We start from the raw sequence: 24,344 nt of genomic DNA, 5'->3' as shown, positions 1-24,344 counted from the left end.
TCACTGCCTGAGGCAAAGCTCCAGAAGAATCCACTCATTCTGCAGTGTTACTGTTGAAAAATTGCTGTCTGACTTTCCAGTCCAGCTGTCTCAGCTGAGCAGGACTTCATGTCTGCACTTCAAGCTATTTCACCCCTAACAAAAGGGGAATAATTTAAAGATCCTGCTTTACCTGGGGCAGCCTGAGGTATTTGCCTTGGCTGTCTTGGAGCACTGTAAAACATGAGGGGATGATCTGTGCTCCCTTCTGTTATTACAGGAGTATGTAGTGACAGGACAAGGGCAAAATGGCTTCAAACTGAAAGTTTAGATTAAATATTTGGAAATAATTCTCCCCTGTGAGGGTGGGCAGGCCCTGGCACAGGGTGCCCAGAGAAGCTGTGGCTGCCCCATCCCTGGAAGTGCCCAAAGCCAGGTTGGACAGGGCTTGGAGCAACCTGGGCTGGTGGAAGGTGTCCCTGCCCATGGCAGGGGTGGCACTGGATGATCAGAAGATCTCTAAGTGTTTACAGTGCTGTGCTCGTGGACTGACCACATTTAGATGAGAAAGCAACAAGTTTAATCTGGATTGCATGTTTTTACACATCCCATTTTCCCTCACTGCCCTTCCCTGATGTCTTTTTCTTTTGGAGCTCTCACCACTACCTGGTTGTCTCCACATAAGCATTGCAGTTTGAACATCCTAAAGCCTAAAAACTCATCAAGAATTGTGCCCTCCTCATGACACCAATCATGATATGACAGCCTTCAAACTACACCACATTATTTTCTGCAACTCCTCTTCCTCAGGGAGGGATGTATCTGCTCAGCCACAAGCAAGAGATGCTGATGTTCAAGAGCAGTAGATGCTGCCAGAGACTGTAAGATCTTTGTAACTTGGATTTGTCTCCACTCCAGAATTGTTCCAAGGGGACTTGGGGAGCAATGACAGTGTAGGAGGTTCTCTGCTTCCCAAAGGCTGGGCTTGCTGCTCTGCAGGACTGGCTGCTTAAGGGGACACATGGTGTGACTCCTGGGGATGCCCCTTTCCAAAGCTAAGGGTTGGCCTGGATGCTCCGTGTGGGTCCCTTTTAGCTCAGCATACCCTGTGATTCTGTGTGAACAGGAAGGCAGAGCTGTGGGGCCGCTGGCTGTGCCCAACCTGCAGCTGCACCGAGTATAAAATGAAACAGCATTTGCATATCTCCCCATTTCACAGCGAGCCACCGGCGGGGCGGGGGCTGCTTGAGCTGGGTGACTGTTCACCTTCTGACATCAGACACCTCCGGTGCAGGGCACAGACAGCCCTGGAGAAATCCCTGAGCGAGAACATGCGGCTCCTTCCCCTGCTGGCAGCTGCGTCCTGCTGCCTCACGCCCCCGGGGCCCTCGCTGCTACGAGTGATGAAGTTTTTTTTCCAGATCACATGAGCCAGGATGAAGGGGGAAAATCCTGCCAGGAGCAGAGATGGGCTGCAACTTGAACCCGATCGAGGGGAGATACAGGGCAGAACCTTGAGAGCTATATAAGAATGTGTCAGGCTCAAGAGCAAACAGCTTTTCAGGTGGACTCGCATGAATCAGCCATGAATGTGAATGAAGACACTGTTCCAAGGAGGCTTGGGGCCACTAACAAAATACATTTGTATTTCATCATCGCCACCCTTGTTGCGTTACTCGTCTTTGCGTTGGCCACCATCATGGTCCTGGTCGCTCAGAGGACGGTGAGAGATGTATTCCTTGGCTCCTTTTCTCTTCTTTTCTCTTCTTCTCTTCTTCTCTCTTTTTCATCTCCCTTTCTATTTCTTCTCCCTTTTTATTTCTTCTCCCTTTTTATTTCCTCTCCTCTCCTCTCCTCTCCTCTCCTCTCCTCTCCTCTCCTCTCCTCTCCTCTCCTCTCCTCTCCTCTCCTCTCCTCTCCTCTCCTCTCCTCTCCTCTCCTCTCCTCTCCAGCAGTTTCTATCTGTTATAAATGCACATACATGAATTAGGAGACAGTAAGATGAAACAAAGGAAAGGAGTAAAGAACTTCAAAAGAAATTACTCTTCTCCATGCACAGTTTTAATTCCTAGAATGGAATCTCTGCTCCAGAAATGGGAATAGAAAGCTCATGGTCCAAGATCTCAACCACCCTCTGTCCTGCCTCCTTAGGAGAGAAATTCCATCAGGGCCTCAGTGTTTGCTCCGTGGTTTGTGTGTCTCCTGTTGCTTCTTTGGAGACCAACCACTGTTTGAGATGGTTTGGTTTAGTCTGGTCATATCTACATGTGTTCATCCAAATCAGGGCTAAATTCCAGCAAGGGACATGCCACGGGACACCCCTGTGTGACCTTGTGTGGAGCTGCAGGTGCATCCCAGCAGATGTGGTGGAGCAGAGCTCTCCTGGTCCACCCAGAGCGTGGGGTGGGGGCAAAGCAGCTCATTCCTGCTCTCTGTCCTGTCACTCCTGCTCTTGGGTGTGATCTTCCATGCACAACTAGAGCTGCAGCAAGGAGGGCTGAGGATGGAAGTGATGGAAGGTCTCACAAAAACAACTGGTCCCTCTGCCTACAAAATTATTGCCTCCTTAAAACAGAGCAGTGCTCTCAAGTGGGTCTGGGGTTGAGTGAGGAATCAGTGACAGCCAGAGCAGAGGTACAGTTGTTGTGGGTATAAAAAGTGCATTTTTAACCTTACCAGGAGCATTTCCATCAACTTTAGGAGGGTAAAATTCCAGGTTAGAAGTTTTACAGGCTTTGACATCTTGTTGCAAAAACTGAAGTAACTCCACTCCTGTGCATGGAATGGAAGCACCAGCAAAGGGCAGCTGGAGGGAGCTGGGAAAACAAAACAGGATCCTTGGGCTCAGTATTTTCTCCTACTAAATTTACCCTGTGCAATTTGTGTGCCTGTTGTGCACATTACCCAGAAATTAGAGCTTGAAAGCTTGACTGATACTTCTTTAAGCTCCACCAGAGAGGAGTCATTTGCCTGTTATCAGTGTTCTTCTAAAAGAGAGGCAGTTTGAGGGCATTTAAAATGAGACATGGGAATTTTTAAGTGATAAATAGTGGGATATTAAGGGAGATCTTTAAAATAACAGGCTGGGTAATTACAGACTTGCCACAGCTTTTCTATATAATGAGGCTTTCATTTGTACTTATTATGAAAGTAAGCATTAAACTACCTCTCCATCAGGACAAACACAGTTACACCAGTTGCCAGAGGAAAAATGACACTGAAAGAGTCAAGGTTTTGACTTAAAAGACTAATGACACCATTGCAGCTGCTTTGAAAATGAGCTTGGCTGAAGGAGGAAATGGGAACCTGAGGTGTGTGAGAAACAAATGAAATTAAGCAGCAATTTTAAGCTCTGGGAAGAATTTGGCAGTAAAAGCCACAAACTGCTCTTGCTCTCAGGGAGAGGCAAGACCCCGAGTTCAGAAGCAGAGTAATCATCCTCCATCCATGACTGGTCAGGAATTTCCAGTCCAGGGAACAAGTGTTGGTTCTGTGAGACAGGAACACTTCAGCTCATGGGGGCACAGTCAGGGTAAGGCTGGGCACAGACTTCTTTGGGCAGCACAGTTGTGGTTGGGCTGAACATCTCGTAACTTTGACTTCAGCAGCTCCAGGACAGGGGGCTGGGGGGGGGTCTTGGAGCCCTGTGATATTAAGTCCTGTTGGCTTAATTATTGTTCTGAAGAAGGGACCAGAATTTTGTGTGATCAACCTCTTGGGATGATCAGCTTTTCTCTCCACGTGTTACCAGCTGTGATGTGAGTGGTCCTTGACTTCAGGGGCAATGCTGGCAACTTCATGCCAAGCTGAGATAGAAGCTTTTGTTTTCCTCTGTTCAAAGGGCTGTTAGAACGTTGTGGGGACCACACAGGTGTTGTGCCCCTTGCCTTGGGTGCCACAGCATTAAAGGGAGGCTTCTGGTGCCAACACATCCCACAGCCTCCTGCCCCCATTACAGGTTCCAAGCTGGCTGCTTGTGCTCCTTTTTATGAATTTCTACTTGGCCATTTTAGGATGAAGGAAGGGAGATTGGAAAAGAAAAACCAAACTGTGTAGAAACCAAGCATTTGTCTCACCCACAACCTGGGTGTTCTGAATAAGGGAAACACAAAAGATGAAAGACCAAAGCAAAAAGGCAACTATGATTCAAAGCTGCTTCTCTGAATCCCACAGCACTTCTAGCACACATTAACCCCCCTCCCTCCCAGTTTCCAGCACCCCAAGAACTTTCCTTTACGCCTTGTTTTCAAGAAGGGTGGCACAGCACGTTGGTGGCACACCTGGGAAGGGACACTTTTTGGAACTGAGCTGTGTTTTCTGGAATTAACTGTCAGTTCATTTCTCCAGCTTTCATCTGGAGAATCCCTTGGCTTTGAGCCATTCTGGGTCTTTCACAAGGGGCTTTATTTTCCTCTGCAGTAAGAATAGTCTCTGTAAGGTGGGCTGGAGCCTTCATTTTTCTTCTTAACACTTTGATAGGTGTGTTAAAACCTCCCCCCCTCTGCCAGCTGCAATCACTGCTGTTGGATATTTGTATATAAACACGTCTCTGGAAATATTTATGTGTAGAGGGAGACAGATATAAAAGCAGTGAAAGAGAATGGGACAGAAAGGACTGGGAAAATGGCATTTTAAGACATCCAGACCCTCACAAATCTTGTGCTGTACTGGCAGATGTGCTGTGTGAGACTCCTGGGCCACCCCACCCCGTGAACAAATCCTGGGTGAATGTCCAAAATCCACGGCCTGGGTCAGTCCATCAGTGCACTTCATATTTGCAACCTTTAAGCTTTGTACCATCATTAAGGCACCTGTGTGGCAAAGAATGAGTCAGTGCAGGTATTTCTGTTTGCTGATCTAGTCTACAAGGCTGGTAAAAATATTTAAAAGTGGCTCCTTCAGTACCCACCATGATCCAGAGAAGAGCAACGAGGCTGGAGAAGGGACTGGAGCACAAGTGCTGTGGGGAGAGGCTGAGGGAGCTGGGGGTGTTTAGCCTGGAGAAGAGGAGGCTCAGAGGTGACCTCAGCACTGTCTGGAACTGCCTGAAGGGAAGTTCTGGCCAGGTGGGGGTTGGTCTCTTCTCCCAGGCACTCAGCAATAGGACAAGGGGGCACGATGGGCTCAAGCTCTGCCAGGGGAAATTGAAGTTGGAGAGCAGAAAAAAATTCTTTGCAGAGAGAGTGCTCAGGGATTGGAATGGGCTGCCCAGAGAGGGGGTGGATTCCCCATCCCTGGAGGTTTTTCAGCTGAGCTTGGCCGTGGCACTGAGTGCCATGATCTGGTAAAGGGACTGGAGTTGGACCAAGGGTTGGACTCGATGATCTCGGAAGTCTTTTCCAACCCTATCGATGCTATGATTCTATCCTGCACCATCCGTTGGGGATTTCTCTCCTCTGAAAACTCATTTTGGCCCCAGTGCCCCAATTGGTGCCCGTTGGCGCCCTCTGGTGGCAACCCTGACAGAAAGGAAAATAAATAAAATAAAATAAAATAAAATAAAATAAAATAAAATAAAATAAAATAAAATAAAATAAAATAAAATAAAATAAAATAAAATAAAATAAAATAAAATAAAATAAAATATAAAGAAAAGAAAAAAGAAACGAAAAGAAAAGAAGTTAAAATAAAAATAAAATTTAAAAATAAAATAAAATAAAATAAATAAAATAAAAAAGAAAGAAAATAAAAAAAGAAAAGAAAAGAAATTAAAATAAAAAATAAAATTTTAAAATAAAATAAAATAAAATAAAATAAAATAAAATAAAATAAAATAAAATAAAATAAAATAAAATAAAATACGAAGGCACTGCAAATTGTCCCTAAAAGCAGATTTACCACGCACTGAGCACCACAAGAAAAAGCATTTTAGAAGGCAACTGCACTGGTTCAGTCCTGCTGTGGGTGTTCTGTGCAGTTCCAGTCCTCTGCTCTCTAGGGGGTCACTTGAGTAGGTTTGGCAGTGCTGGAAAAACTGATTTTCACACAGGGCTGTTTCCTGTGGTGGCATTGTCAGGTCAGCTGTGGGGATGGTGTGAGATGTCCTTTCTCCTCAGTTGGGTCAGAGAACACAATCACAGGATCATCGGAGTTGAATAAGATCTCTAATGTTGAGCCCACCCTGCACCCAATGCCCACCTTGCCACCCAGCCCAGAGCACTGAGTGCCACGTCCAGTCATTCCTTGGACACCTCCAGGGATGGGGACTCCACCACCTCCATGGGCAGCACCTTCCATGGCCTGACCACCCTTTCCATGAGGAAATTCTTCCAGAAGTCGTGATGGTTTGAGGCAGAGCAGAAACACAGCAGAGCCTTGAGGCTCCTTTTCAAATTGAAGAACTTCCGTTGAGGACAGAGGACCAAAGAGCTGGTCCCACAGAGCTGCCACGTGGACATGACCTTGGAGAACTCTGGACCTAGTTAAGCTGAGCCCAGGCCCATTCTGGGTGGAGTGTGGTTTGGAGGTTTGTTTTCTTGGCCTTTCTAGAGGTAGAAACACATTTCATAGGATCTCAGAATAGTTTGGAAGGGACCTAAAGATCATCTCATTCCACCCCCTGCCTTGGGCAGGCACACCTCTCACCAGCCCAGGTTGCCCCAAGCTCCATCCAGCCTGCCCTTGGACACTTGCAGGGATGGGGCACCCTGTGCCAGGGCCTGCCCACCCTCCCAGTGCTCAGAGCTGTCTGGTTCAATGAATATTCACCACCCTGACACAGGAATTTAGAATGACCCTTTATCAGCCTCAGTCTGTCTCAGCTTGAGAAAAGTCCTTGTAAAATTAATAAGAGGAACAAGAACAAAATTACTTTCATTGATAACTGATTATTTTCAATAAGGCAAACTCATATTATTCTGCTTGCTGAGAGTAAAGACTGAGAACCTTCATCAGCAGCACCCAGATCACTCCAGACAGGGTGAAATTCATTGTCATGAGTTTTTTCTGAGCTGGCACTGTAGCATTTAATCTGTTTGGGCTCCCACTCTGTGCCTCTTTGCATTCCAAACAGCAGCATTAGATGCAACATTTCTGCTGGTAGAAAAGAAAGAAATAATGCCAGTAATATTTCAAAGGAAGTTCTAAAGTTTGATTTCAGTATCTGCTCAATTGGCACGAGATTAAATTGCATTAGTGTCTGCTGGTGTTACTTGCTGGGAGATTTCCCAGGTGAGAACACAACACATTAGTGCATTTTAATTGTGTTTCTGTGGCCCTGATTACAAAACAGGCTGTGAGCCATGGCCCTTGTCCCTCAGCCCAGCTCTGAGGGAGGGCAGCACCTCACTCATGGCAGTGTCTTAATTGCTTTACCAAACACTTCCCTACTAAATGATTTGATTGAGTGTAATCTCCTCGGGGACAGAGCACCCTCTTCCTGTCATGTAAAAATACCTTTAATTTTCCACAGAGGGCAAAAATGCTCCTATATTGCATTGAAAAATAGAATTTCCCTGTGCCCTGAGTGTGTGTGAGAGGGTCAGCCCCACGCAGGGGGCAAAGGAAGGTGCTGAGAGGTTCTGCCAGAGGGTCTTTGGGGGTGTTTCCAGCCAAGGCTGTTCTCAGTCCCACATCTGCTGATGTGTGTGCAGAGGATCCAGGAGAGGTTTAAGGGAGACAAAAAGCTTGGAAATGCTCAGGTTTCCCAAGGACATGTCTCAGTTTCTGCTCATCTCCCACCCCAGCAGCCTTCCTGTACAGGTCACCTGGGGAAATACTGTCTCAGCAGGTAACTCTGCCCTGCCTTACCTTGCTGTGGGGAGGAAAAATGAACAAATCATACATTGCAGATACCCAAATTACCAGAGAATCATTTATGTTGTAAGACCATTATGGATGGAGTTGTTTTCCACCACAGGCATGATGTGCCTTGTTTTTCCCAGGAGATATTAGATATTCTGTTAAATTTGGTACCATATTCCCAAATTTCTTCTTCTTGGACATGCTGGTGGGTCCCTGGAACAGGCACCCCAAGGTCATGGTCAGGGCACTCAGCCTGGCAGATGTCAAGGTGCATCTGGAAGAGGTTCTTAGTCATATGGTTTAGTTTTAGGCAGTCTGTTGAGAAGCAGGGAGTTGGACTTGGTGATCCTTATGGGTTCCTTCCAACCCCAGACATTCCCTAATTCTGTGGTAAATTGGACTTAGCCTGGTTAGTCCACACAATTAGCCCAGGAGGTTTGTACTCAGGTAGGAGGAGCTGCTTTAGCCCTGATACTGAAATCCCTGTGGGATCACCTGGTGTGTGTGAGTGAAAGGATGTGACACAGACCTTCAGGCACTGAGGAACTCTCAGTTTCTTCCCTCAACTGTTGGGAGAAGGTTTTGCTCCTCCAGGGCACTGTTGGATGTTCATGAGCTGTCAGTGACTTTCCTTGTGTGGATGGAACAAGGAGGTGAGTTCAGCCCTCAGGGCTGTGTGTCTGGATGGCAGGGGTGTGATGAATCAGAGGCAAACCACAGAGGACTCCTACTGTATTCCACCCTTGGAACTTGTTTCCTGGGAAGTTCTCATGTCATGCTGATTGAGGACAGTTTCCTGGACCGCTTTGGTGCCTGGTTTTCCATCCCAGCAAGAAGTAGGAGGAGAGGTGGGGCAGGACAACAGTGTCATGCTCAGACCTGTTTGGGGTTCTACAGTTCAACTATCACTCAGCCTTGGCTTCCCAGGGACAAACACTGGATCCCAAGGGTGTCCAGTCCCACTCTGGCCACTCCATGGAGGTTTTCAGGGCTTGTGCTGCTGGAACAGCCCCAACAGAACCCACACACATTTTTTACTCCACTGAGAGAATCACTGACTGTGTCAGAAATGTTAGAAAATATTCTATGTGAGAAAGACATGTTAGAAAAACAGATCTGTGATGAGGAAAATGTTTCAGACCCACTTTAAAGTCAAGGTTGCACCTGATCATGGGGCTGCCCTTCTCCCAGAATAACCATCCCTTCTCTTATTCTTTTCAGCCACCAGATCCTGCCATGGAGGGCATCAAAAAACCCATCAGGACGGGTAAGACACCTAAACAATACATGTGGTTTGTCTCATCTGCAATGCAAATACTGCCCAGGGGCACGAATAAGCCAGTTGTGCATATCTTAACATTTCACATAAAATCTCCTCTTGGTGAAGAGCCAAAGTAGCGTGGGGGAAAAAATAAAAATAATCAGGAGAAAATAGATTTCAAATTCCTCCCTATGTCCAGAAGCCAGTGCACAGCTGGGGAAATAAAAACCAAATCTGGATGTTCCTTGGAGTGTCTTTGAAAAAGAGTCTTTTTGCCAGATGATGTGAACATCACTCTGACTTTCAGGTCTTATTTGAAGGGCTGGCATTTGAAGGGCACACACATGTATGTGTAATGGCCCTGTCTTCTCAAGGCAGGGGGGAAAAAGTGTTGCCACACATTTCAAAACAACTGAAACTCCTCCTGTTCTCCTCTGACCTGGAGCAGTCCCCTGATTCCTGCTGGCCTGTGGGGAAAAGGGAGAAGGGAATGGGTAGGGCCAGAAGGGACAAGTGTTCTCACAGCACAGAGCAAGGAATTAAAACAGGCACAGTATGAGCACAGGGAGCCCCAAACAGGAAAAAATACTGTCTAACAGAGACACTGTACCACAATTTTGCTTTTCCTCAGTGTGGATCAGGAGGGCTGTTTGTTTCACTGACATGGGCCCCCTGGTGACATGGACCAAGTATTTGACTTCTTGTAAATACAAATCATACCCAGTCCCAGAGGACAGGAGATACCATTGCCTCCCACTGCAGGTGGGGAAAGGGAAGGCCAGTGCTCATCTGGAAGTGGTGGCAGAATGGGAAACTGAAGGTGTCCTGGTTGTTCAGCTGGAGTAGAGAAGATTGAGGTCTCCTCACCAGGGGCTGCAGCTTCCTCAGGAGGGGCAGGCACCGATCTCTGCTCTGTGGGGACCAGGGACAGCACCCAGGGAAGGACTGGAGCTGTGTCAGGGCAGGGACAGCACCCAGGGAATGGCTGGGGCTATGCCAGGGCAGGGTCAGCACCCAGGGAAGGGCTGGAGCTGTGCCAGGGCAGGGACAGCACCCAGGGAATGGCTGGAGCTGTGTCAGGGCAGGGACAGCACCCAGGGAATGGCTGGAGCTGTGCCAGGGCAGGGACAGCACCCAGGGAATGGCTGGGGCTGTGCCAGGGCAGGGACAGCACCCAGGGAATGGCTGGAGCTGTGCCAGGGCAGGGACAGCACCCAGGGAAGGGCTGGAGCTGTGCCAGGGCAGGGTCAGCACCCAGGGAAGGGCTGGAGCTGTGCCAGGGCAGGGACAGCACCCAGGGAATGGCTGGAGCTGTGCCAGGGCAGGGACAGCACCCAGGGAAGGGCTGGAGCTGTGCCAGGGCAGGGAAAGCACCCAGGGAATGGCTGGAGCTGTGCCAGGGCAGGGTCAGGTTGGATTTCAGGGAAAGGCTCTTCCCCCAGAGGGTGGTGGGCACTGACCAGGCTCCCCAGGGCAGTGGGCACAGCCCCAAGGCTGCCAGAGCTCCAGGAGGGTTTGGACAGCACTCTGAGGAACAGGGTGAGATTGCTGGGGTGTCTGCAGGGCCAGGAGTTGGATGGATGGTCCTTGGGGGTCCCTCCAACTCAGGATATTCCATGATTCTGTTATTCTAAGTGACAAAAGTTAAAGATCCAGAGAGTCCCAATCACGTAACAACCTTTTCTGCAGCATTTGGGCAGCACTTACTCTGGTTTGGATAATTTCTCAGTCCTTGAGTCTCCCATGCTGGGCCTGTTTCATAGCCCACAGTCCTCAAAGCAGTCCCTGCCTGTCACTGTGTCCTTCCTGACAACTTCACATCTTGCCTGACCACCACGCTTTGTGTTTTAAAATTCCTGTGACCTGGAGGGATTTTCTTTTCCCAAGGGCATCTTAAGCCCATTCTGCTTTCTCTCTATCCACTTAAGTATCTCTTTAAGCATTTTTAAGTCTCTCTTAAGTCTTGTAGTGTTTTATTTTGTATCTGTAGTTACTCAGAAATTTAGCAGGGTCTGAACAGTGTGGAATCTTGTGATGGGCAGAGAAGGAGCCACAGAGCTGGATCTGTGGGCCAGTCTTTTTCAAATAAAAGCCCAAGTGATACTGGAATTCCCAGGGCAGGGAGGAGAGGTCTCAATGAGCCAAAAGGCTATTTATATTTATAGAGATATGAAATAAAACCACTAAACAGAGAGTTGTGGCAACTGCTGCCAGGTCCCCCCGCCCCCCCCAGAAACAGAGGCATGAGAAGCACTGCAGGATTGGGATTATGGTGAGGCTGAAGTTGCTGTGGGTTTAGATTTGGATCTTTGTCTGCCCCTCAGAGAGCCCAGACACTGATATTGTAAATTGGATGTATTTTGTAGTCATGATCCAGGGCTTCGAAGTCCTGGAGGATTAAAATGGGCAAGGAAGCAAAAAACAGCATTGTCCAGTTGCCAGCTGGGTGCTCAGCCTTGCTCCAGCCCTGGGTCAGTGCCTGCTGGTGGCAAACATCTCAGAGGTGCTGGTGGGGCATGCAGGACTGGCCCCATCCCTGCAAGTGCCCAAGGCCAGGTTGGACAGGACTTGGAGCAACCTGGGCTGGTGGGAGGTGTCCCTGCCCATGGCAGGGGGTGGAACTGGATGAGCTTTAAGGTCCTTTCCAACCCAAACCATTCTGAGGTTCTGTGATGCTACAATTCTATGGTAGGACCAGCTGGGGGGTCACTGACAGAGACTGAAATGCCAACAGGCAGAGATCCAGTCCCAGCTACAAGTCTTATTTAATTCTATCTTATTAAAAACAATGATTTCATTGAGCTTTCAAGTGAGTTTATGTCCTATTGTTAGCTAAACACCAGTGGGCACTAAAGCAGATTTATGGCAGGTTTATGTCCCTGACTCAGCTGCCAGTCCTCAATGGATGGGCCTGCAGGAATCTGCAAGCACAAGCTGAGGGTGATGCCATGTCAGCTAATTAAATGTTTGGGTGAACAATGGCATCAGTCTCCTCAAATCCCGTGCCACTGGCAGTGGGGCACCTGAGCAACAGGGGGAAAGAATTAAATCCATCATGAACTAAATGCTTGTGGAAGGTTTTCTGTGGAATTACTCCTCTGCAGAAACTCACCCCCATTTCCTAAGTACCGAATCTGATATTCAAATGGGCCAGAGAGGTGTTGTTGTTTGTTTCATTTTTTAGAGGGAAAACTAAGTCACAGAGAAACCTGCAGACTCTGGAGAGGCTCAGCCCTCATCATCTCCTTGCTGTCCTCTCCAGGTCTCATTTCCCTATGAATCCTGGGCTGATGGTTTTTCTTCTTCTTTGAACTGCAAAGATGGAGTACCAAAATCCCTCCTCATTTACAAAAGGAAAAATCCAGCAGATATATATGCACACAGACTCTGTACAGATGTTTGTGCCTGGCAGCAAGATCCATTTGAGGGTGCCAGTGCTGTTTGCAGGGCACTGAACAGGAAGGAATTAAAGGTACTTACAGGGACATCAGAGAGTGGCTGCTGAGAAATAAAATCAGGCAAACTTTGCTTTGGCAGAGATGTGTGATGCCACCTTGCCTAACTTTACAAGCACTTCAATCCATGGGGCTTGCAGAGGAGTTGAAAGCTCTTTGTTGCCTCCTCGTACTTCTTTCCTTGGTGAATGAGTTGAGGTGTTTGAGCTGCTCTTGTGCCCGCCACACTCAGGCTCCAGCCAGCTGTGGTGCCATGCACAGGGCAGTGGAATGTCACAGCAAGGGGTGGCTGGGACCAGGACAAGCTTCAGAAGCCCCATCAGAGGGGCTTTCCATGTCTGGGTGGCAACACCATCCATGCTGACAGGCCACTTTCAGCTCTTGGTTTCAGTGCCCTTTGCTGGCACTCTGGTTATACCCATCTCAGAGGTGGGGAAACAGCAGGGAGAAGGATTTCCCAGGCAGAGTCACATCCTCTTAGGCCTGTCTGGCATCTGCATGTCTCACAGCCCTTGGGTTCCTCCTGGCTGGACAAGGTTCTGTTGTGTTTTGATGAGACTCTTCCAGTCTGCACCTCAGGGGGAAATCCTGAGGGTTCAGCAAGGGTACAGCTCCTCTGAGTTCCATTTCACAGCCCTGCCATGCATCCCTTGGACTGGGAGGAGGAGCATTAAGCTCATGGCTTTTTTTCTCAGGGCTGCACCCTCTGAATGCCCATCCTATGGTCAAAGGGCTCAGGAAGACAAAAGTGAGTTGCCTCCTGCTTCTTTAGGACAAAATAGCCTAAATGGCTCTGCTGAGACTCCTCCCTTCTGAGCAAACTTGCTTGAAGCAGGTGATCCACAGCATGTTCATCTGTCTTGGGTTGAGACAATGAAACCAGTGTGGCCTCTTGGTACTTTAGTCCCAAATGTGGCTTTGTCTTTCCTCCTTCTCACAGTATTTTTAAGCTCCTCTAATCCTGTTGATTGCAGAGGGATTTCTCCTGATTTACACTGTGACCATTGCAAAGCCAATTAGGTGAAGTGATTGAACACATCCATCGATGAGTCCTGAAACTCTGGTAATTTCAGCCTTTCTTGGCTTGAGCTGAAATGTTTCAGATAAAAGAATTAATTTGAGAAATCAAACCAGAAAAAGTTATAAGCTGCTTCAGCAGAGCAAGACTCAGAACTGTCTCTATAAAATGATTTTTTTTCCATAACTCACCCGCTGAAAAACACAGGTGATGTCACTAAATAAATGATTTAAATGCAGACACACAAAATTTGCTGACACCAATAAATGTAAGTGCAGCTTTGGAAGTGCAAAGTGCAGCCAGGTCAGCGAGGGGAGGTCTCTAGAGATGCCATGAACACCCCGAGGCAGCTCAGGACTGTCCAGGCTCGGGGCAGCTCCAGGCTGTTTGTGGACAGGCTCAGCACTTTGCTTGCTTGGCAGATGTTGCAGAGCTCCCAAAGTCTGCTTGTGCAGCAGGGGATTTTCAGTTTTAGAGGGTAAACCCCCTAAATGCCACTGAGATTCTGGAAAAATGCCCTCCCTTCTTGCAGGACACGTAGTGTGAGTGAGCTCAGGGTGCTGACTGTGTTGGCAGGGACTTGCTAATGCTGTAGGCAGCTTTAGTCTGAAAGAAAGGCCAGAAAGGTTCTCTGCCATCCTGTGCTGTATCTCCCCATCTCTGCAGCGCCTGTGCCCTCACTGAAACACTCTGTTGACATGACTAACAGTAGGAAAGTAAGTTTTGGGGTTAGTTTGGGGATTTCCACCATGGTGAAGGGACTTTGGTACATGACTTACTCATCCTTGGAGGGCAGTGAACTCCTGCTTTCCCCAAAAGTGTTTAAACCATGAAATTTAAGAAAGATTGATTTTTTTTTTCCCAAGATATCCGCAGCTTTTATTTCCATGAAAAATGCAAAGGGTGCAACACACACCCCCAACCAGGGGCACTTGTGTGGGAAAAGCTTCTCCCTGATTTATCCATCCTCCTGACCCTTAGAAAAGGGGAATATGGCTGGAAAGGAGGTGAAATGCAGGTCAAGTGGTGCAGATCAAGAGCTGGATCACAGGCATGCAGTGCCGGAAAACAGAAGCTGGAACACCGGGATATGGTGCCGGGATGCGGGAGTTGGGTTACCGGGATGCGGTGCCGGGATGCAGGGGTTGAAGTAACGGGATGCAGTGCTGGGATGCAGGGATGGAACAGCGGGATGCGGTGCCGGGTTGCACGGACTGCGGCGCCAGGATGCAGGAGCTGAGTCACAGGGATGCTGTGCCGGGATGCAGGAACGGAATACCGGGATACGGGAAACGGAACAGCGGGATACGGGGAACGGAACAGCGGGATGCAGGGATGGAACAGCAGGATGCGGGGCTGGGTTGCAGGAGCTGCGGCGCCAGGATGCAGGAGTTGGGTCACAGGGATGCGGTGCCGGGATGCAGGAACGGAATACCGGCATGCAGGGAACGGAACAGCGGGATACGTGGAACGGAACAGCGGGATACGTGGAACGGGACAGCGGGATGCAGGGAGGGACTGGCCCGCCGGGATGCGGAGCCGGCTGCAGTCCCGGGCGCGGCCGTGGGATGGAGCCGTCCCCGCATCCCGTGGGATGTTCCCGTCCCGGCGCGGCTCTGCCGGGGCAGCCCCGGCGCCTTCCCCGTTCGTGGCGCTTTGCATTCCGGGGCATTCCCGTGGCACGGCCGCCCCTGGACACGGGGCATGGCGGCGGGCAGAGCCTGCCCTCGGGCAGGGCGGGGGCACCGGGCAGGAGCGGGGCTGTCCCGGCCCTTCCTGCAGCAGCTTTGGGGTTCCTGGTGCCCAGAGAAGCTGTGGCTGCCCCATCCCAGGCAGTGCCCAAGGCCAGGTTGGACAGGGCTTGGAGCAACCTGGGCTGGTGGAAGGTGTCCTGCCCACGGCAGGGGATTGGAAGAAGATGATCTTTAAGGTCACCTCCTACCCAAGCCAGTCTAAGATTCCATGAACAATCTCACCTCAGGTGCTGGTGAAATCCACATTTTAGCCATGAGAGAACAAAGTGACATTCCAAAAGCACCCAAAGAGCAGTTTTCAGAACATATTCCAGTTAATGTTTAAAAGCTTCCTGTGATTGCACCATAAAAATAATTTGGTTAAATTAGGCTTACTTGCACAGAATTTCTATTTCATAGAATCACAGAATCACAGAATGGTTTGGGTTGGAAAGTTCCTTAAGGCTCATCCAGTGCCACCCCCTGCCATGGGCAGGGACACCTTCCACTAGACCAGGATGCTCCAAACCCCATCCATCCTGACACTGAATATTTCCAGGGATGGGGCATCCAACCACCTCTCTGGGCATTCCGTGCCAGGGCCTCACCACCCTCATTGTAAAAATCTTCTTGATATCTAATCCACATTCACCCTCTTTTACTTTAAAACCTTTACCTCTGTTTGTAAGGCAGTGAATAAGAAATTTAATGGTTTTGGCTGATAGCTGCAATCTGCAAGAGCTTAAGACTGTTCTGAATTTACCAATTGAGTTCCACTGCTGTGAATCTCCTGTGCAGATCAGACATGACCAGCCAAGGAGGAAGAACCAGGTCCTCCCTTCTGCTCCAGCTGCTGCTTGTTGCTCTGAGCTGCTGCTGTGCAGTTTGTCTTCAGCACAGTTAGAGCAACTGGGGTACCAAATGCTGATGGCACTTTACAGTACCAAAAATACCCCCCAAAAATCAGGAATGATCATTTAATCTGTTGTTTCCTTCAGAGAACACCTTTGAAGACTATTCAAGAATCCTACAGCGTGTCCCGACCAAGAAAGCTGTTGCCTACATGAGAGGTCAGTGGGGAGCCCAGTGGAGGCAAAAGCTGGTCAGGAGAGAGTGCAGAGCTGGATGAAGAGCTGCTCCTGTTATCCAGACTGGTCTAGGAAATAGCCTTTTGACCAAATGGGAATTGTAAAGCAAAAAAAAAAAAAGTCCTTATCTTTCCTGGAATGTGGGTGTAGTTGTCAAAGCCCTATCTGATTATATAATAACACTTTTTAAAATTTGATTTAAAGAAACCCCAAACAAATAAAGAGCTGCATTCTGCACACACACATGAATATAAATCTCCCATTGTTTCCTTTCAGTATCAAGTTGGGAAATAATGGAGATGTACATTAATGCATCTCTCTGTCTTGGGTTTCCCGAGGGCTGTGTAAGTCCTTAGAACTTGTTAATCCCCCACTTCCATGTGTGAACTCCCAGCTACCTGGCCAAGGCTTTGTCTTGGAGTTCCCTGCAGAAAACCACTGAACAGGTATCTCCTTTTCCCTGGGAACACCCTGCTGGAAGTTACCTAGGGTTGAATTCAGGTCACTGAAGCTCAGCAGCTCCTGTTAACACCCGTTTGCTTCCCTTTCCAGTGTCCAGTGCAGTGAACAGCTCAAAGCTGAGCCTGGTGGAGAAGGGGATTTGTGATGACATCCAGTGCAAGAGCACAGAGCTGGTGATAATGGAGGAAGGTGTTTACTTGATCTATTGCCACTTGAACTTTCACTTTCCCAACTGCTCAGACAGCCCCACTGACCTCAAGATAGAGCTCCTTGTGAACGACAGAGTGCACAGGCAGACGTTATCCACGTGGTGTGCGTCAGAAAGGTGCCAAGGAAAGACTTTCAAGACCTTGTTCCAGCTCCATTTGACACACCTGAAAGAGAAGGACCGAGTTTCAGTGGCACTGAACCATCCTCAACTCCTGAATGAAGTTTCTCTTCCCAATGACAATGTCCTTGGGGTGCTGAGGTACAGCGATGAGATGTGAGCAGCTCCCTGAGTTCCCACCAACCCTCCCCTGAACATCAGCAGCCTGCTTTTACTAGGCAGCACCTTGTTTTAAATTTCCTATCTTGCCTCATCCCCAGGGTGAACAAAGAACTTTGTGAGTGTCCCAAAAAAAAAAAAAAAAAACAAACCAAAAAAAAAACCCAAAAGACTGTAAGACCCACACCTGGCAGGTTGCTGTGCTTTGGCTCCGGGTGGGATTGTTGGACTATCCAGATACAATCCACAGGTGTGCCAACGGTTCCTCAAGCCAATCTGTGTAAACAGAGGTTAAAGCTCCACCAGATTATGGGAAGAACAAACAAGCTGGAGATTTTTAGGGTCACAGGCTGTTGGCACAGTGCCTGTGCTGAGCAGATGGGGAAGTCCTGAATTTTATGGAGTGGCATTTTGACCTCGTCTTTCCAAAAAAAACGAACAGTCAAAGTTTGTAATCAAGGCTTTCTTTACCATGAGCACAAAACCAGAGCTCTGCAAGAGATTTATGGATAGGTTATGTGACAGCAAAATGATGAATGTATTGACTTGGGGGTGGTAGTTAAAACTCTGGGACAGGACATAGGAAATGTGCGATTTACAGGATATTTCTGTGCTGTGTTCTGCTATGGACTTTATGCAACTTACTTCAAGTGTCTTCCTTTTCACTATTTATCCATCTTTTCTATTTAAATATAAAGCTCTTTGGGACAGAGACTTTGTAAATGCACAGTGCTCAGCCTCTGTTCTTACCTGGGGTTCTTAGACCTTTTAATACCAAATATTAAAACAGCAATTGAGTTGCAAATCCAGCAGATAGCAAAGTTCAGGATGATACATTTTCCTTGGCTCCTGCCCTGCCTGTCTGACAGTACCACAGGGGCTGTAAATACACCTCCAACAGCTGCTGAAAAGCCAAGAGTCAGGTCTGAGGTCTAAACCTTCCCAAATGTCAGACTGGACCTCAACTGAGAGCTGGGATGTGGGGGCAGCCCAGGGGATGAACAATATTTGAGCTTCTTTGGCTTACTGCAAAGTCCAGATAATTCAGGACAAAAGAGGAATCTCAGGCCCTCATTCCATGAGTTGCAGCAACACAGGCATTTATTTGAAAGTTAATTCTTACAGTGTGAGGAGGGAGGGGACGAAAATGTTATCAAAAGTGGTATTAATTCACTCTTTCCTCTTTTCCCTTCATCTCTGAGGTCCATTTTCACCATTATTCAAGTTCTTCCCCTTGCATAGCTGACATTTGTTGTATGACTAGAGCTTGGCAAACTCTTCCCATCAAACCACTTACTCATAGATTTAGTTTCTGGCTACAGAAAACCCAGTGCTTTATTCTTCAGCCTTAGCTGATGTTGTCAAGTGATGCAGCTAAATCTGTGTGAGCACATTCAGGGCATTCCTCAAAAGTAATAATTCGTTACTTGTGTTCTGGCACCAGAAACTGATGGTGCATATTAATGAGGTTTTGGTGACACCAAAACACTCAGGACACTTCCCAAAGGTCGGGAGCAAGTGTAGGACTCATTGCTAGAGAGACCCACTGTCTGTTTGGATAAACACTGGTGGAAAAAAAAATTATTTGGCTATTAGTGGTTGAGGAGAAAAAAAGAAAAGAAAACTAAATTCGAGGCAAAAAAAAAAAAAAAAGAAAACGGGGATTTCATTTTCTTTTCTTTCTTTTTCCCTAAACAAAAAGAAGTTGTTTTTATAAGAGTCAGCCTGCCCTGCCTATGACTTTGTAACCTCCACTGGCATCTCCTCACCCCTTGGGACCCTATAAATATCTCATGTCTCTGAATAGGGTTTTTAGCCTCTATTTTCCTCCACTTTGATCCAAAAAACTCATTTCCAGAGAATTTTAAGCCAGCCTGGCTGTGGGGCCTCACAGCTCCTGAGTGTAGCCAAGGCAGCTGATGAATGAAAACATGCATTTCCTCACACCTATCATCCCCCTCCTTTTCCTGAAGGCTTTGAATTGGAAGAGAAAGAGCATTCTTTAAGAAATAAAGCAGCTCTCTGCATAGGATGATTTTATTCTATTATTTTGCCAGATGGAGGAAACCCTGACAAAGCTTCTCAGCCCAAGGCTTTTTTAATACCACAGGATAAAGCAATGTGGCCTCTGAGAAATAATAAATTAGAGCCATAAAGAGAGCCCATTAATAGTGCCCAATTTTCCCATCAGTTATAAAAATGTTAAATAGCTTTCAGTGGAGCAAGGCAGGCCCTGAGCCAGGCAGGAGCCTCTTTGCTTTCTGACAGACAATCCTTCCCTTCTTTTTTTTCCTAAGTTTTTTGAGGCGGGTAATTTTTGGCCACAATTTTGTACTTAAAACAAAAAAAAAAAAAGGTTGGCTGGTGCTTCCTACAATGATGTGTCCCTTCAGCAATTCCCTGTGGGACCTGTCCCCAGGGTCACTGTTTGCAGGTGGAAGGTCCTGGCTCTGCTGAGCAGCATCTTCTGAGGAACCTTCCCCACCACAGGGCTCATCCCAGAGGAAGGTGGGACACCAAAGCACTGAAGTCATGGAGAAGTTGTGGAAGTCCCTCCCCTTGTCCTCAGATGTGGCAAATGCCCAGGTGGCCAAGAAGGCCAAGGGGATCCTGGCCTGGATCCAAACTAGCGTGGCCAGCAGGCCCAGGGCAGTGACCCTTCCCCTGGACTCTGCATTGGTGAGGCCACACCTTGAGTGTTGTGTTCAGTTCTGGGCCCCTCAGTTGAGGCAAGAGATTGAGGGGCTGGAGCGGGGCCAGAGAAGAGCAACGAGGCTGGAGAAGGGACTGGATGTGGCACTGAGTGTCCTCTGAAACACCTCCAGGGACAGAGAATCCACCATGTCTTGATCCAACCCCACTGTGATCACCAGCCCAGGGCACAGAGTGCCAGAGTGATCACAGTGGGGTTGGATCAAGGGTTGGATTTGATGATCTCCGAGGTCTCTTCCAAGCCAAGTGAGAAGAGCAACGAGGCTGGAGAAGGGACTGGAGCACAAGTGCTGTGGGGAGAGGCTGAGGGAGCTGGGGGTGTTCAGCCTGGAGAAGAGGAGGCTCAGAGGTGACCTCAGCACTGTCTGGAACTGCCTGAAGGGAAGTTCTGGCCAGCTGGGGGTTGGTCTCTTCTCCCAGGCACTCAGCAATAGGACAAGGGGGCACGATGGGCTCAAGCTCTGCCAGGGGAAATTGAAGTTGGAGAGCAGAAAGAAATTCTTTGCAGAGAGAGTGCTCAGGGATTGGAATGGGCTGCCCAGAGAGGGGGTGGATTCCCCATCCCTGGAGGTTTTTAACCTGAGCTTGGCCGTGGCACTGAGTGCCATGATCTGGTAAAGGGACTGGAGTTGGACCAAGGGTTGGACTTGATGATCTCGGAGGTCTTTTCCAGCCCAATCCATTCTATGATTTTATAATTCTATGAAATGTGGGGGTTTCTGTGCCTGAGCTCCAGCACTGACCCAACCAGGCTCGGGGAGCAGCAGCAACAACCTCACAGATTTGCTCTGTTGAGGTTTTCTGGCCCTTCCCAGACTCTGATAAATCTGCACTCTGAGCCTTGGCTAAGGGGCATCTTTAGGAGTTATTCATGATCTTGACTGATAGGGGGGAAAAGCGTGTTATTGGCTTAATTCTGGCTGTAGAAGAATAATTAATTGCCACAGAAAATGTTAGCAGGGACTTCAATAGAAGCCAAGCTGATGTAACACAGTTCCAGCCCAGCTCAGCCGGGGGCAGCAAACCCAACTCTGATCAGGTTTAACATCAGAGATCCCAGAGCTGCATCTGAGCTGGGAAGACTTTGAACCCAGCACTGCAATTAGATTTCACAAGGCTTGACGACACCTCCCATGGAATTGGCCTGAGCCCAAACTCCTCAAAGCTCAGAGCTGAAAATTAGGCCGTGGCTTAATCTGACACGGATTCATTTTCACATTCACTTCTGGGTTTGTTTCGTTTTCTTCTTTGGCACGAGGAGAAAATCCCACAGCCACTTAGAGAGGAATCCCTTCCTGTTCCAGGGCATGACCAGGAGTTCTCTGCTACCTAAAAATGCACAGCAAGCCCTACTTAAAGATCCCACTTGGATCAATAGTGCATTGACCTCCTGCAAGACCTGACTCTGCACTCCTCTCATCCACCCAGAGTCCTCTGGAGAACAAACAGCATCCTGCAAAATCCTTTTGGGTTGGCCAATTGCTCATGCTCTTAAATAATATTATTATTCCTAATTTTATTATATACAAAGATTCCAAGCAGCTCTGCTGTTTTCAAGCACCTTATCCTGAAGATAAAGTAAGGAAGGAACTACCCAACACAAATAACCAACCAAATAAAGCAAAATAATTAAGAAGCCTTTGCTTTGGGGATCTCACTGACAGGTCTTTGAAAAGTGGAAGTGACACAACTTGTGTTTGGTGTGAACAGCTAGGGAAAGCCTCAAAGCAAAGGCAGCTTCTGAGGGAAGAATAGGAGAAAAAATGCAAAGTCTGATAAGCAATACTTGTGGCAGCAGAAGTTGCACTTGGTGACCTCCAAACCTCTTCCAGCCTCTGCTTTTTATGGCTACAATAGGCTCAATTTCAAGAAAGATGATGCAATGTGAGGACACAGGGGCTTGGAAAAGCATTTTGGAGGAGCACATTCTGCAACCTGGACTCCCAGGGGGGCTCTGCTGAAGTCATTTAAATTCCCAATTTCTCCTTTTTATACCAACCCCAGGAGTTTGAAGATTCGGGGTGGAGGAGGGCAGAGCATGGCACAGTCTGACATTCAGGTGTTTGCAAGGACAGTGAAGGCTGTGAGACCCCAAAGCCCCTCCCCACTCAGCCTCCCCCTGGGAGTGCAGCAGGATCCCTGCAGGCAGCAGCCACCAGCTCTGCTGGAAGCACACCAGGAGTAAAGTCATCACTTTTGCCTGAGCTGACATATCCTGCAGTACTAACATACCATTTCCCCTCATGTCAACAGCATCTAAATTTAGGTTCCCTCATTCCCTCTTATAGCCAGTGTGAAACAGGAACCTCCAGGTGAGTCAGAGCACCCAAAATAGCTGCCTAAAAAAGACGTGCTCAGCTGCTGAGTGAGCCTTTACTCCATCAGGCCCTCAGTCCCAACAGCTTCACTCAAGCTGAGGTAAAGAACAGATTATTTAATATGGGGATTGATAATTTATGGACACTTTCTACTGATAATTTATGGGCAGTTTCAGGAGCTGCCCAGGGGGTGCTGCCTGTGTTGGAGGCTCAGGGAAAGCCCCTGGCTCTCCAGCAGAGTGTAGTCATGAGGTAAAACACAAAGGACACCTGAGCAAGTTATTAGATTTATAGCACAAAACGATAAGATTTTCCAGCTTAGTTCACTTTATTCCCACCTATTTCTTGGACTAGTCCAGACCTGACAGAGGGAGAGCCATGTTTTGGAATTAAGCACCAATTTAGTACTCGAAGTCACTTTTGGAGGAATTGTTTCCTCATCTAAAACTGTTTAGTAAATATTGGACATTTTCCTTCAGTTTACATATTATTGATTTCCTTGTCTTTCTCTCATTCTGCTTCTTCCTCTCTTGGCTTCTATTTTCCCAGCTTTATTTTTTGCATAGAAGTGGATGTGAAAAGGAAATAAAACATAAGGTAACAGGGAAAATGGAAGGAAAGCAAAGTGTGAAGCACTGGGGGGGCAAAGCCCACCTATTTGAACAGTTTCAAGGAGCTCTGCAGCAGCTCTGACTCTGAGGATGGGAGTGAATGTGGCTCCAAAGGCGGGTTGGATGGAGCTTGGAGCAACCTGGGCTAGTGAAAGGTGTCCCTGCCTGTGGCAGGGGGTGGAATGAGATAAGCTTTAAGATCCCTTCCCACCCAAACCAGTCTGGGATTCTCTGGTTCTAATATTGGCATATGAAACAATCTGCAACCAGGAATTTCTACATCTTATCTTTGAGGGGAAGAGTAAGTTTAATGCTTAAAGATGCTAATATTATGCATTTTTAAAATACTTTATATGAATGTAATTCCAGGGGCTTCAACCAAGTTCCTCAAGCTTGACAGTGGTGGAAGAGCAGGACTTTTGCCTCTGGAAGGCAGAACTGTGTGAAGTATAGAAGAGCCTTTATATTTAAAGGGTATTTTTTCATGTATAAACCCAACTGTGTTGTGAGATGGTTCACTGGGGGCTTTAGCAATACACACATAGGAAATGTCCAACTGATTCTATCATGTACAATGAGATTGTTCTATGGTAATTATTGCAGTTTAAATACTGGGGGCACTGGTGTTTTCCTGAATAAACACACCTGATTCATAACACCATGAGGAGTGTCTTTAATCATTTCCAGATGGGTCCCAGGGCCTGTCTGCAGGTAAAGGTGGGCACAGACTGATCCTGCAAACCTGCTCTTTATGGGAAAGGTCACCTGGTACTGGACCACAAAGCCCTTTGGACAACCTGCTTGGGCCAGAGGCTGCAGTGGGAATCTGCCCTTCTCCTGGAAAGCTGTGGTAGGATCATGGAATGGTTTGGGGTGGAAGGGGAACTCAAAGATCATCTCAGTCCACCCCCTGCCACAGGCAGGGGCACCTCCCACCAGCCCAGGTTGCTCCAAGCCCTGTCCAACCTGGCCTTGGATACTTCCAGGGATGGGGCAGCCACAGCTTCTCTGGGCACCTGTGCCAGGGCCCCATCACCTTCCCAGCAGCACCAGTAACATGTTTGCACTGGTCTAGTTGGCCTTTACTGATCAAGGCCCTGAGGAGAAGGAAGTGTTTATGACATTTTGGCTGGTTTAAACATGCTGTGATCTGAAACACCCCTTGGAGTGAGTGAGGGGCTGGTTGCTGGTCCCCTGGTCCCCAGTTCAGACCAGCAGCAGTGGGATGAGGTTCTGCAGGAGCTCCTGGAGCACAAAGCTGGGTCTGGCTCTGCTGGTCTTGGGTCAGTGGCACCTCAGCAGAGGCAAGTGGAAGTACCACAGTGCTCTGGTGGTGGTGAAAAGAGGCAGGTCTGTCCCTGGAAACGAATCCCAACTGCTTCATTCCTTGGCCTCAATGATCTCAGAGGTCTCTTCCAACCCAATGGATTCTGTGAGATTCTGTGATTCATTCACAGTTGCAGAGAAATTTGCAGAA

The 24,344-nt window shown here is 48.0% G+C and overlaps 1 protein-coding gene across 1 annotated transcript; it reads left to right on the top strand.

Annotated features, from left to right (window-relative positions):
* Positions 1-1,135: 1,135 nt before the first annotated feature.
* Positions 1,136-20,094, top strand: TNFSF8 (TNF superfamily member 8). The gene is made up of 4 exons (XM_071574541.1): positions 1,136-1,702; positions 8,944-8,989; positions 16,188-16,259; positions 16,830-20,094. The coding sequence occupies exons 1-4, from the start codon at positions 1,511-1,513 to the stop codon at positions 17,225-17,227; spliced, it is 708 nt and encodes a 235-aa protein (XP_071430642.1). The 5' UTR covers positions 1,136-1,510; the 3' UTR covers positions 17,228-20,094.
* The last annotated feature ends 4,250 nt before the right edge of the window (positions 20,095-24,344 follow it).

This window comes from Pithys albifrons, chromosome 20 (assembly GCF_047495875.1).
Source record: "Pithys albifrons albifrons isolate INPA30051 chromosome 20, PitAlb_v1, whole genome shotgun sequence".
Lineage (NCBI taxonomy): Eukaryota > Metazoa > Chordata > Aves > Passeriformes > Thamnophilidae > Pithys > Pithys albifrons.
The sequence above is the reverse complement of the archived record's forward strand: the minus strand, read 5'-3'. Positions and strand labels throughout refer to the sequence as shown.

Coding starts and splice junctions, on each gene's coding strand:
- TNFSF8 (XM_071574541.1), top strand. CDS start 1,511: ATGTGTCAGGCTCAAGAGCAAACAGCTTTTCAGGTGGACTCGCATGAA. Junction 8,990..16,187: donor CAAAAAACCCATCAGGACGG/GTAAGACACCTA, acceptor TGTTTCCTTCAG/AGAACACCTTTGAAGACTAT. Junction 16,260..16,829: donor AGCTGTTGCCTACATGAGAG/GTCAGTGGGGAG, acceptor TTCCCTTTCCAG/TGTCCAGTGCAGTGAACAGC.